General features: G+C 54.7%; 1 protein-coding gene across 1 annotated transcript; it reads left to right on the plus strand.

Annotated features, from left to right (window-relative positions):
• Positions 1-1,721: 1,721 nt before the first annotated feature.
• Positions 1,722-13,288, plus strand: IFITM10 (interferon induced transmembrane protein 10). The gene is made up of 3 exons (XM_059932345.1): positions 1,722-1,799; positions 2,292-2,744; positions 12,969-13,288. The coding sequence occupies exons 1-3, from the start codon at positions 1,722-1,724 to the stop codon at positions 13,116-13,118; spliced, it is 681 nt and encodes a 226-aa protein (XP_059788328.1). The 3' UTR covers positions 13,119-13,288.
• The last annotated feature ends 673 nt before the right edge of the window (positions 13,289-13,961 follow it).

Genomic DNA, 13,961 nt, shown 5'->3' on the forward strand with positions numbered 1-13,961 from the left:
GCAGGGTTGGAGGGTCTGGGCGCCATGGGGGCCGGCAGATGGGTGAAGAGGACCCAGCTCAGAGAGGGCCACTGCACAGTGAAGTGGGGACTCAGGGCGCAGCACAGGGGCTGGGGTTTCTCCACGGCAGAGGGTATCCTTGGGACTTTTGCAGGAAGGGGAAGCCACTTGGGGGCAAGTGTCAAAGAGATAAGGAAAGCAAGGTGGGGTAGACGGGGGCTGGCAGGCTGAGGCCGGGGGTGGGGGAGGGACTTGGGGGACAGAGCATCCACAGGGTGGGCCGGGCCGGGCTTGCAGAGAGGCATGGGCAGGTGAGTGGCCTGGACTCCAAGGAGACCAGTGTCATAGGGGCTTGGAGAGGGACACCTGGTCCCAGGGGCAAAGGGTTCCAACAGGTGAGGGGTCACAGTCTTCAAGACTGGACTTTGGGAGTGAGCCACGTTATCGAGCGTGGGGCTCAGGGGCTCTGAGCTGGGCACCCGTGAGTCCGATTTGGGGAAAATATGGGGGCAGGAACTCCAACGGGGGTGGGCTCAGGAAGGACAGGGCTGTGAGGGCGGCCTGGGGGCGGGGCCTCAGTCAGGGATGGGATTGTGCAGAGCTGGGCACACCAGTGGGGGCCTGGGGAGCTGCACCCTGCTCAGGGAGAGACTGCAGTTGGGGGCCTGGGGGCTGGGAGGGGCCAGAGACTCAAGGAGGACAGAGGCCCTGGAGGGGGCTTGGATAGGGTCTAGGGTCGTGCGGGGACAGGAGAGCAGACAGGGGCGGGGCTAGGCATGAGGACCCGCTTGGTGAGGACAGGCTGGAGGCACCTGGGCTCTGTGGGTGGAGGGGCTTGGGGAGGCTCAGACACCCACCGGGCCTGGGACTGCGGGGTGGGTGGAGGGCCAGGACTGACATGCGGACAGAGCCGAGGGGAGCAGGAAACTCAACAGGCGGAGAAGGGGCAGCACGCAAGGGGAAGGGGCTCTGACACGGTCCTGGGAGCTGCGGGGGGAGCGGAGGGGGTGCACAGAAGGAGGAAGGGGCTCTCCCCTGGGGAGACAGATGCGAGGACTCAGCGAGGGGCTGGGGGCTCAGCAAGAGGGAGGGCGCAGGGGGTGGGGAGGGGAGACGCGGGTGGCGCGCGGGCACCGGGGTCTGGCGCTGCAGCGGAACCCATGCCTGGTCGGCTCTGCCACCCCGAGGGTCGCCGCTTCCGGCCGGCGCCCGCTGCCCCCACCCCGCCGGCGGGAGGGGGCGGGGAGGTGGCTGCGCCCGCCGCCGCCGCCGCCGCCGCCGTGAGTCAGGCTTGGGCTGCAGCCGGCGGCCGGCCTGGCGCTGCGGAGGGAGCGCGCCACCCCGCCGCCACCCCGCGCGCTTCCCGCGCCGAGGTCGGGCCGCTGGGACGCGGAGCGGCGGGACAGCCAGACCCCCGCGGCACGGCGGAAGGACGCGCGGGGCGCGGCGCTGGGTCGGGCCGGGCCGCCGAGGAGTCGCCAGTAGGTGAGGGCGCGCCGTCCGGGCGCCTGCGGCAGACCCGGGCCGGGCTGGGGGCCTGCGGGGCCGCGGGGCCTCGGCTGCGGACCCCCGGGGCGGCGCGGGGCACGGGTGCCTCGTCGGAGAGTGTTCGTGTCGCAGAGTGTCATTGTGCGCCCGTTCCCGGCACGGCGCGAGTGGCCCGCGGCGAGTGCGCGCTCTTGGGGTCCGGGCGCCGCTCGGGGCCGGGGTGTGAGGGGGCGATGCGCGCGCGTTCGGAGCCCCAGCGGCCGCCGTGTTCCTCCTCGGGGGCTTGTGTCGGGGCCTGTGTCGCGGTGTGTGTGAGTGTCACAGTGCGGGGTTGTTTACCTGGCGGCCTCTCTGAGCGCCTGGCGTGTGCCGGGGTCTGGGGAGCCGGGCGGTGGTGCCGGCGTTTGTGTCCGAGGTGTCAGCGGGATCCAGCGCGCCGGTGCCCCGGAGCGCTCTGCTCCTTCCGCCAAAGAGCGACTGTGTCATTGTGGGTCTGCGTGCCCTGTGTGTGCCGGGCTGTGTGCGGGTGCCGGTTGCTGTGTTTACTGCAAGAGCGTGCCAGTCGGGATGCTGGCGGAGCGCTGCTGTTGCGTGTCAGTGGGTGACTGTGTGCAGATGGCGAAGTGGCGAAGAGCCCCCGACGTCGCCGCCAAGGCTGCTGTGAGGGCTTCGGCATCTGCGGCGGGTGGGGGTTGTCCTGGGGGGCTGTTTATGGGGCCGCAGGGGAGACGCCGCAGGGTGCCGGGGTGGGCCCGATAGGGTGATCCGGACCCGGCTCATCCTTCCTCTCCCCCTCCCTGCAGGCCCAGGGCCCCAACCAGTGCCCAGCCCCGCTGGGAGCCCCGGCCAGCACCACGGACGGCACCCAGGAAGCCCGAGTTCCCCTGGACGGGGCCTTCTGGATCCCGAGGCCCCCCGCAGCTTCGCCCAAGGGCTGCTTCGCCTGCGTGTCCAAGCCCCCCGCCCTGCAGGCTCCAGTGGCCGCCGGCCCTGAGCCCTCAGCCTCACCCCCCATGGCACCCACCCTGTTCCCCATGGAGTCCAAGAGCAGCAAGACAGACAGCGTGTGGGCCACCAGCGCCCCCCAGGCCTGCAAGCACCTAGCAGAGAAGAAGACCATGACGAACCCCACGACGGTCATCGAGGTCTACCCGGACACCACGGAGGTGAACGACTACTACCTGTGGTCCATCTTCAACTTCGTCTACCTCAACTTCTGCTGCCTGGGCTTCATCGCCCTGGCCTACTCCCTCAAAGTGAGCCGGGCGGGGGGGGGGATGGAGGAGGGGGCGGGGGGGAGCAGGAGAAGCGGGTGCTGGTGCATCACTCTGCCCCCTCCCTCGCAGAGAAGCCCATGGGTGCAGCAGGTGCAGCGGAGGGGCCGAGGGATAGAAGGATGGTGGGGGACCCAGCGAGACACGGATGTCAGCCAGCTCCGGGCCAGCAGGGAGAGCTAGCCCATCCTCTCCTGAGCTGGGGAACCTTCCAGGGTGTCTTGTCAGGGCCCGGGGTCCTCAGGGCCAAGGTCTCTGTGCAGCGAGTTTGGTCTGTGGGTTGGGGACCTGGGACTCGGTGTCCTGTCCCCTGGGCGGGGGACGTGGGAATTAGGCCTGGGTGAAGCTGCCCCTAGGCATATGGGATGGAGCCAGCAGGGAGATGAAGAGGCCTTGGAATCCTTCCCCTGTTGACAGGAGGAGGGGTGACGTCACTGCTGGAGACCTTCTTGTCCAAGCCCCTTGCAGGGAACCTGATGCCAGGCAGGCACTCAGAGGGAGGCCATGACAGACAGACGGGGGTGCTGACCCCCAGCCGCTGCTCTGCCTCCCATCACACACGGTTTCTAGATGGTCCGTCTCGAGGGGTGCTGTGTGGGAGCCGGGAGCCCGGGGGAGGGAGGCGTGAAGGTGTCCCGTACACCCTGACCCCACGCCCCGAGTGTATACAGCTTCCAGAAGCCCCTTGCTGCTGTGAGAGGAGCTGGCTGGGAGCAGAGCAGTGTCCCAGGCAGACAGGACCCCATCCCCGCCCTGGGGTGGGGGCGAAGTGGATAGAAATGGACTGAGATGGTGGGAGGGGAGCTGTGATTGACTCACACTTGGGGTCGGGAGATCCATGCAGATGTGTAAGGACCCAAGAGCCTGGGGCCGCTGGAGCCCAACCAGCAGGAAGGGGGGGGGTAGACTCAGGGCATCGCTCCCTTCCCGCCACCCCGGAAGGGCCTGGCTCACGTCTTGCCAGATCATCACTTTTCCCGAGCCCAGATCTGAGTGTCCAAGGCCAGGCGCATTTCACTGATTGTAGCTGCCCAGCGGGGCGGGGGCAGAACACGGGGAGGGGGGGTGGGGGGTGCTGGAGGCCGAGGAGGGGCTGGGCCCGAGAGGCTGGCCTGGGGGAAGGTGCTGGGACAGCTCCACCTCTGTGCATCTCTGAGCGCGGAGCCCCCTGCCCCGGCGTCACACGCTCTGGCCACCTGGCCTTCTTGTCCTCCTGACACATCTCTGGCATCACGATCACCCACCGCCTTCAAATCCAGCCCTGTGTACGCGGCCCTGGGCTCCACCACACAGGAACTGTGTCCATTGAGTGTGCGTGAGTGTGCACGTGTGCGTGAGTGTGTGTGCATATAGGCGTGAGTGTTGCATGTGTGTGCATGTGTGCCTGCATATAGGTGTGAGCATGCATGTGTGTGTGCATGAGTTGTGTAGGCGTGAGAGTGCATTTGTAACTGTATGAGTGTGTGTGGGTGTGTGCACGTGTATGTAATTATGTGTGCGAGCATGCATATAGGGGTGTGGGTGTGCATGTGTATAATTGTGTATATTGTGTGTGCATGCATATAGGTGTCAGCATGCATATGTGTGTAATTGTGTGGGAGTGTGAATGCATGGGTATGCATATGTGAGTGTGTGGCATGTGTGTGCACGAGTGTGTGCCTGCATATAGGTGTGAGCATTTGTGTGTAAGTGTGTACATGTGTGCATGAACTGTGTAGGCATAAGAGTGCACTTGTAATTGTGTGAGTGTGTGGGTGAGTGTGCATGTGTGTATAATTGTATGTGTGGGAGTGAATGCATGAGTGTGCATATGTGTGTTGCATGTGTGTGCACGAGCATATGCCTGCATATAGGTGTGAGAATGCATTGTGTATGTGTGTGCATGAGTGTGTGGATGGGAGTTTGCACGTGTATAATTGCGTATATTGTGTGTGCATGCATATAGGTGTCAGCATGCATGTGTGTGTAACTATGTGTGGGAGTGTGAATGCATGGGTGTGCACATGTGAGTGTGTGGCACGTGTGTGCATGAGTGTGTGCCTGCATATAGGTGTGAGCATTTGTGTGTGTATGCGTGTGCATGAACTGTGTAGGCATAAGAGTGCACTTGTAACTGTGAGTGTGTGTGGGTGTGAGTGTGCATGTGTGTATAATTGTATGTGTGGGAGTATGAATGCATGAGTGTGCATATGTGTGTGCACGGGCATATGCCTGCATATAGGTGTGAGAATGCATTGTGTATGTGTGTGCATGAGTGTGTGGATGGGATTGTGCATGTAACTGTGTGTATTGTGTGTGCGTGCAGGGGTCCCTGGGAATTGGGGGTGAAGCCCCAGGCCAGCCTCAGCTCTGCCTCCCTGGGCCCTCTTGCCCGGCCCCACCAGTAGCCTGTGGACCTGGGTCCGGCTGCGTGTGCGCCCGTGGGCAGCTGGCTGGCACAGGGCAGGCCCATCTGCTGCGGGTTGTAGGTAGGTCACAGATTTCTGAATGGTTCAGGATCCGCTCTGCAGTGCGGGTGGGAGTTGGTGCTTCTAGAGACAGAAGGGGATTCACCGTGCCTGCAGCCCAGCTGCTCCCTCACGTCCTTCCTGGGCATTAGCGAGGGCAGAAAGGCTTGGGGCTTCCCTGGGAGGGGTGAGCAAGGTGAGATGCCTCTGTCCCGGGCAGAGGGGAGGACAGACCTGGCTGGCATGGGCTCCCACGCCTGGGAATTTGTCCATCTGCCCATCCAGCTGCACGTCTCCTGGGCTGCTGCACCCTACATCGTTTGCAGCCCGTTGTGGGCACTTCCAAGGGCGCCTGATGGCCTTGGGGTCAGGAAGCCTTGGCTAATTCCCCGCGTGGCCTCTTAAAAGCAGTGATCTCGCTTCACTGAGCCCATTTCCTCATCTGTTTACAAAACACAGCAAAACAAAACAACATTCAAATAAGCACAGGAGCAGGGCAGAGGCTGGCCTTCGGTGGGTGAGAAAGAAGCGCTGTGTCCCTAGCTGTCCCTGTCTGTCCCCGCCCACCCCCAGGGGCACGTTCAGTGCAGATCGGGGCCTCGTGGGCTCGGCCTGGTGTCTGGGGATGGCACAGACACAGAAGGCCAGTTCTCCATCTGTGCAGTCTGCACGAGCTGTTCACGATGACCCCCGGCTCCCCTTTCTCGGTCTGGAGAAGTCCAGCCTCCTCATCTTGGCATTCAAGGCCCTGCATGACCCACTTTTAACCCCTTCCCTAAGCTCACCAAACGCCCCAGCCCCTGCCCTTCTGTGAGCTCCCTGGGTGCGCTGGGCTGCCCCCAGCCTGGGACCTTTGTGAGGCCCGGGTTGCCCCCACCCCCAAAGGCTCTGCTGCCTCCCTCTGGCTGAACCTTCCTCCCCATCAGAGAGCCCCCAACCTGACCACAGCTGCCCACCCCCGACCCAAGGCAGGGCTGACCAAGTTGGGGGGCAAAGGATGCTGGAGGAGTGGGTGGATGGACAGAGGGCACGTGGGAAGATGCATACGCACCAAACGTTTCAGGAGAAGAACACTTCACTCCCAGCTTGGGCGTGAGGTTGGGGTCAGCCCCGGACACTTCTGGGGGAGGCAGCACTTTCCCTGGGCCTTGAAGGGTGGGTGAGGGGACAGGAGTTCATAAACTAAGACACGAGGGTGGGGCAGTCGGGGGGAACAGCAGGGCCCCATCCTCTGTGGGGAGCAGAAGATGGTCCAGGAAAGGCAGACTGAGGCTGTGCAGTGAACGACTCGGAATTCCATGGGAAGGGTGTGGGGGACGCGGAAGGGAGAGGTGATCAGAGCTGTGAACTCTGCAGCCAGGGTGGAGGGAGGGGGCGAGACAAGCCCAGAGGCAGGGAGGAGTGACGGTCCGGTAAATGAAGAGTTAATATTATGTGACTTACTTTTTTTCTTCTTTTTTTTTGGCCATGCCATGTGGCATGTGGGATCTTAGTTCCCCAACCGGGGGTCGAACCCACGCCCCCTGCAGTGGAAGCATGGAGTCCTAACCACTGGACCGCCAGGGAAGTCCCTGTGTGACTTACATTTTAAAAGATTACTCTTGTTACTAGTGAAGAATAGACTCTAAGGATGCAAGGGGTTGGGGAGTTGGGAGACCAAACCGAAGGCGGTTGACTTAGTCAAGTCTTGGTTCAGAGGGTGGGAGTGGAGACTTAAAACTGGTCCTATATTTTGAAAGAAAAGTCAACAAAGAGTATCCTGATGGATTGGACATAAGGTGAGGGAAAATAGAGAAGATCCAAAGATTACTCCAAGGATACTCATCTGAGCAGTTGAAAGAAGGGAGGTGCCATTTATAGATGAGGAAGGAGGCTGTAGGAGGGGCGGGTTTGTGAGGAAAAGACCCTCACTCACCTTGTCAACCCACCAATGCATGCACTCATGGTTCCACCCTTTCAGCTACCTGCCCATCCACTTTCTCTCCAAAAATTTATCTATTCATCTTCTTTCCTTCCGGAATTTCACTTCCATACTGTCAACCATTCCTATATTCACTCTTTCACTTATTTACTAAATTCATGTTTCTACTCATTTCATCATCTGTCTTTTTTTTCTCCCTTTCCTTCCACTGTTTATCCACCAACCTCATCCATTACTCTGTTCATCTATCCATCCACCCAGCTCTCCATCTAGTCTTTTTTTCTTCCCTGGATTCATCTGTTTCCCCCCTTACTCATTCATAGTAATAGCGATAGTAACAACAAGCCAGCAAATAACAATAACCATAAAACAACAATTAATTATTGAGCTCTTAATTAATTAATTAATTAATTATTGAGTATATTCTAGGCACCTTTTTAAGAACTTCTAATTATTTAATTAGATGTAGCATTTTATTTAATGATAACAAAACCCTATGAATAGGTGCAATTAATATCCTTGTTTTACAGATGAGGAAACAGGCACAGTGATACAAAGTAACTGCCTTGAGGTCACCATCAAGTTCCTTTCTCGGACCCTTTTTGAATCACTACACTCTTCTTCCTGTAGTCATCACCCTTCTGTCTATTCGTCCTCTCATCTCTTCCTCTCTCTGTCCCTTTTCCTGCACTTTCTATCCATCTCTCGGTTTATTCATTCATCCACCCAACCATACAGCCTTCCTTTGTACTATTCTCCATTCTTCTATCTACCAACTCCTTCTATCAATATAGCTAATCAATCATTCATTAAAACTTCTATTCATCAGCCCTTCTTCTCTCTTCCCTTTCTCCTTCTCACAACCATGTATCCACCCACCCACCATCCAGCCAATCATCCGTCAGCCATCAATACATTTCCATCTCTCCATCTTTTCCTTTCATTTATTCTTGCTTCCCCTTCATTCACCTCCAAATTAAGTTGTCCATCCATTTATATATTATCCCTCCCTTTCTTTCCTCTACCCCATTCTTCCAATTATTTATTACATCCATTCGTGTAATCAGCTGTTGAGCTGGTATCAATTCATCTATACACCCATCGACCCATCCTCCCTTTCCTTCACACGCTATCAATCTATCATCCCATGAAGATACACATTCATAAAAGAACTGTCCATCCATTTATCCATCTGAACATCCTCCCATTTTTCTTCCTTTCCTTTCTTTGACTGACTCACCCAACTATCCAACCATCGGTCTGTTCACTCACCCGCCTTCCTCCTTTTCTTTTTTTTCCACCCAACATCGCCCATCCACCTCTTCACCCACCTGCCCTGCATCCATTTATCCATTCCATTCCTCCATGTTTATTCCTCCTCCTCTCACGTCATTTCACCCACCCACCATCCTTTCCTTCCCTTTGCCTTCCTTCTGCTTTTTAGACTGCTCTTCTCGGCCTCCTTTCCTGGATGCCTCTTGCTTCCCAGATCTTTTAACGTTGGGATGCTCTGGGGCTCAGTCCCTGGTCCTCTTCATCTCTTGTCTACACTCTCTTCCGTGGTGCTTTCACCCAGCCTCATGGCTCTAAGTAGCATTTTCATGCTCATGCTTCTCCAATTTGTATCTCTGCCCTAGACCTCATCCCTGAACTCTAGACTCATATAAAACCTACCTGCTCAAAATGTCTAGCTCTATGTCTAGAAGACATTTCTAGCTAAACATGTCAGAAATCAAACTACTGAACCATGCACAAACTGACTCCTCCTGGAGTCTCCTACAGCTCCTTTATTTTAGTAGATCAAATCAAAAAGCCTTGAAATCATCTCAAATTCCTTTCTTTTTAAATCACACTCCACATCTGATCCCAGTAAATACTGTCAGCTGTATCTTCAAAATAGATCCAGAAAAAGGTCCGTTCTTACCACCTTCACAACCACTGCCCTGATGCAACCCACCCTGACTACTCACCTGGACTGTTAGCCTCTTCTCTGCTTTGTCCAGCCTCTGCCCCTTCCACCTGTTCTCCACACAGCATCCAGAATTACCAGGTTAAAACACGCCAGAGCCTGCCATTGTTTTTTCTGCTAAAAAGCACCTACAAAGTCCCACGCAATCTGCTCCTTGACAATTTCCTCTCTGACCGTAAGTCTCACTCCCCTTCCCCTCTGGGTTCTGCTCTCCCCACACTGGCCTCTGGTTATTCCTCAGAACACAGGTTCATCCCCACCTCAGAGCTTCGTGCTCTGAGACGTGCTTTCCCTGCAGATAAACATATGACCGAGTCTGTCACACTCTTCTGGGCTTTACTCAAATGTCCATACTCCATGTATTCTTTCCTGAGCACCCAGCTAGAATCATACCTCCCCCAATGCTCTCCGCTCCCTGTCCTCAGTTTTCTTTTTAGCACATTTAACACACTATATATTTTACTTATTTATTGTGTTTACTTTCCATGTCCTCTCCCTTAAATGTGTCCTTAAATGTAAGCTCCATGAGGACAGGGGACTTTGTTTTGTTCCCTGCTGTACACTTGGACCTAGAAGAGCAGCTACACAGAGCAGGAACTGAATATTGCTTGATTGAGTTAATGAACCTATTCACCTACCCTGCATTGGTCTGTACTATAATCTACCCAACAACCCTCCCTCCTTTCCATTTATCTACCCATCCCATTCACCCAACACACATTCATATATCCATCTATCCTCCATTCCATCCATTTGACACACTTTTAAATGTCCTTATATGCACCTTTCCCACCACTTCAGCGCACATTCACACAACCATCTTATCTGCCTATCCCAACAATTCAGCATTTATCTCTAAACCCATCTAGCCACCTGTCCTACCCATCCAACATATACTCATGTATCCATCTATCCCCCTGTCCAGATTATCCAGCGTATATTCAGAAACTCATCTACCAGCCTGTCCCGCCCATCCAGTATACCTTTCTATAACCGCCTAGGTACCTGTTCCCATCATGCAACATAATTTCGTATATCCATCTGTCTACCTGTCCTGCCCACCTGGCATACCTTTATGTGTCCATCTAGCCTGTTCCATCCATTCAGCACCCATTCTCAGATATTGATCTACTTGCCTGTCCTACCTGTTGAGCATGTTTCACGTATCCATCTGTGTACCAGTCCTTCGCTTCTGGCAAACATCCGTGTATCCATCCAACCATCCCTTCCATCCAGCATCCATTCCTATGTCCGTTTCTCTGTGTGTCCCACGCATCCAGCATGGGACGTTCATATCTCCCTCCTTCTCATCATCCACCTGCCTTCCCATCATCACATCACCTGTCCAGTCCTCCTCTTCCCTGATCTCCTTTACAACTGAATGGATGGGTTACTCAGCCATCCACTTTCAGCATCCATCTCTGTCATTCCTTTCCTCATTCCAATATCCAACAAGGAAGTCATGACCAATTGTTTATTTTTAAATAAATCAGCCTTGTTTCAACATGAGGGAAAAAAAATCAATGAATATAATTTACTAGTTAATGAATTAGAGAAAAAATATGTTTATCTCATGGGGATTTTTAAAAATACAGCAATCTACCTCTAATAATAAAATGAACATCATTCTTAGTCGTGAGCTTTACCATTAAGACTGAGAGTAGGCTGCCTGTTACATCACTGCTAGTCAGCATCGTTCTGAAGTCTTTGCTTCCGTTATATAAGAACTTGCTTTGGACCAGACACTATGCTAATGCTTTGCGTCCACCAACTCATTAATTCCTTTCAACAACCCTATGCCATAGGTACTGTTGTTATCTTCCTGTTACAGGTGAGAATACTTGCTAAGATTATGCAGTGATTGGCAAAACTGGGATTCAAATCCAGGCATCTGTACTCTTAGCCACTGTGCTACAGAGTCTAAGAATAAAGACTTGAAGGAAGAAATAGAACTGTTATTTACAGTAGTTATGATGCATTACATAGAAAACTTGGTCTGTTACCATAATTAATACGATAGTTTAGCTGGATACAAAATCAATCTATAGAAGTTGAACTTCTATACACCAGCAAAAATCAGTTAGCAATGTAATCTTAGACATCACTTACAATATAATGACAACCAAAATAAACAGACTAAGTCTAACAAAAGATATAATAGCTCTTTCTTCTGGAGAGAATTATAAAATTTTATTTTAATGACAATGTTGAATAAGACCTAAACAAGAGGGTGATACATCATGTTCTCACAACGGAAGATAAAACTCAGTGAAGATGTGGGCTCTCTCCAAAATCACTAGAATAAAAGTTCCACAAGGGCATAGACTTTATTCTTTTCTCCTTCCCTTCCCTAGTTCCTCAAGGCCAGCTTCTTTTCCTCCCTCTACCTCTCCATTCTATACAATCCACCTTAAGTCACCCAATTTTCCACCCCTTCCCCAGTCCCTCCAACTTGTCCCCCAGCTCCACTCCACTCCATCTCCTCCTTCCCTTCCTCACCCCCTCCATCCACTGCCAGACAGTCACCTCTGTCTTCTTCCTTCTCTCCTCTCCCTCTGTTCCTTCCACCATTCACCTCCTCCATCCATCCACCCACAGGAAATCCATCCACCCAGCCACACTCCCACCACATCTTGGTCCCCACGGCGTTAACTTCCCATCTAGTCTCCCGTCCATCTGCGTAACCCACCCTCCGGGCAGCCAGACCTCAACGTCCTCTATCTGCCCAACCCAGCCCCCTGCCTTTTGTCCATACGTCCATCCGTACATCCATCCATACATCCATTTATCCACCAGTCTGCTGATGCAGATACTTTCTCTCCCTGCCTCTCTCATCTCTCCGCTTCCTCCTTCTCCTCCTCCTCCCAGGCTTTGCTGTCTGTTTGCAGCATGCTCAGACCTACACTTCTCTGGACTCTGTGGAAGGAGAGGGGACGGAGGAGAGGGGACTCCTCAGACCTAGCCTGGATGAAGGGACACGCTCCCCAGGGACACCTCTTCACAGCCAGAGGATCTTGGAAATGGGTCCACCTCTGTCCACCATCTCCCCAGGACTTACTGGGCTCCAACCGCTCCCTTCACCTTAATATCCCGTTGCAGGGACCCCAGGGCTGCCTCCCGTCCAAGCACAGTGTGTATTCTCAGGGAATCCCAGTTAATTTTAAATGAGGTGGGACCAATCAGATTGGGACACACGTGTATTGCCCCATCGTCCAATCACATAACTCTCTCTGAGACCGGCTTCCTCTTTTGTTTTATTTATTTATTTTCCCAGCATTATTGAGGTATAATCAACCTACAACATTGTATATGCTTAAGGTGTACCGCGAAATGATTTCCACCATGGGGTTAGTTACTACTCATCATCTTACATAATTATCTTTTTTTTTTTTTTGGTGGTAAGAACTCTGAAGGTCCACTCTCTCAGCAACTTCCACGTATATAATACAGTGTTAACAAGCCATTTTATTTTATATAGTTATAGATTTATAGAAAAGTTGCAAAAAAAAAAAAAGATACAAAGAATTCCTATATACCCTTCACCCAGACATCCCAATGTTAACAGTTTACCATATTCACCTTTTCTTCTCTCTCTCTCTAAATACCTATTCTTTATGTTGTAAACTGTTTGAAAGTAAGTTTCCGACCTGATGCCCCATAATCCAGGGCACGTTTCCACCCAGCAAGGGCATCGTTGTGCAGCAGCCCCGCACGGTTGTCAGGAATCAGGAATCGGCAACTGACCCTGGCTTGGGGCTACACTCTCAAGGGCCCTCTGCCCTCATACCCTCCCGCCCTCCCGCCTGGCCCCTGCCTGTGTCCACCCCTCGGCGCCGGCTGCTGGTCTCACCTCCTCCTTCTGGCTTCAGGTTCGGGACAAGAAACTTCTCAACGACCTGAACGGAGCAGTGGAGGACGCCAAGACCGCTCGGCTGTTCAACATCACCAGCTCTGCCCTGGCGGCCTCCTGCATCATCCTCGTCTTCATCTTCCTGCGGTACCCGCTCACCGACTACTGAGGCCCCCAACAGGCACCACCAGCCTGGAGGTGAAGCCCTAAGATGGGTTCATTTTTGTGGCTGACGAAAGCTGGATGTCCTGCGGTTGGGGCGGAGCCGGAGCCCCCCTGAAGCTGTGAGCCCGGCAGCGAGGCACGGGCACGGTGAGCTTCGTGCCGGCCCACGCTCTCTGCCTCCTGGTCCTCCGCCTGTTTCTGGGGGGGCCCGTGGGTTTCTTCCTGTGCTGCTGCACCCTGGCTTCCAGTGGCTGCCCTCCCTACCTGCCTGTGCCCCCACCCAGGCTCCTGGGGCCCCTCAGACCTCACACCCAGCAAGAAGGGCTTTTGTGGGAGCTTCCCAGGATGGGGTGGCTGCCAGCATCTGGGGACTGACTCTCTCCTCCCTGACGCCACCTCCTCCAAGCTGTGACCCCGCTCAGAGCTCTTGTATCTGTGAACTTCCAATAAAATACCTGCCCAGCTCTGGCCCAGCCTCCTGTCCCCCGCTTGGGCAGGGCTCGGGATTTGGAGGCTTTGGGAACCCCACGCAGTCACTGCCTGGGGGTCCAGGGCCCCGAGTGCCGCATCCAGCTGACTTTTCCGGGAAAGTTTGCTCCATAATCCAGGCGGTCTGCTCACTGTGCAACACAGGACTGAGGGGGCTTTTGGCAGAGTGTGCCCCTAACGCGAGTCCCCACGAGGATCATGGGGAGAGGAGGGAAGGGGGGCGGGCGCCAGGAGGGAGCCCCCGGCAGCTATGGCACTGCCCTGGCCTTCCCAGTCCATCTTGGGGACCTGGGACCTGGGCAGCTTCCTCCGTTTCCTCATCCACCAAGTAGGGGAGGTGGTTTTCCCATGTCTCAGA

Source organism: Balaenoptera ricei, chromosome 8, assembly GCF_028023285.1.
Source record: "Balaenoptera ricei isolate mBalRic1 chromosome 8, mBalRic1.hap2, whole genome shotgun sequence".
Lineage (NCBI taxonomy): Eukaryota > Metazoa > Chordata > Mammalia > Artiodactyla > Balaenopteridae > Balaenoptera > Balaenoptera ricei.

Excerpts from the sequence above, each read along its gene's own strand:
- IFITM10 (XM_059932345.1), top strand. The coding sequence starts at position 1,722 with ATGCGCGCGCGTTCGGAGCCCCAGCGGCCGCCGTGTTCCTCCTCGGGG. Across the intron at positions 1,800-2,291 it reads GGGCCTGTGTCGCGGTGTGT|GCCCAGGGCCCCAACCAGTG; the intron begins GTGAGTGTCACA and ends CCCTCCCTGCAG. Across the intron at positions 2,745-12,968 it reads CCCTGGCCTACTCCCTCAAA|GTTCGGGACAAGAAACTTCT; the intron begins GTGAGCCGGGCG and ends TTCTGGCTTCAG.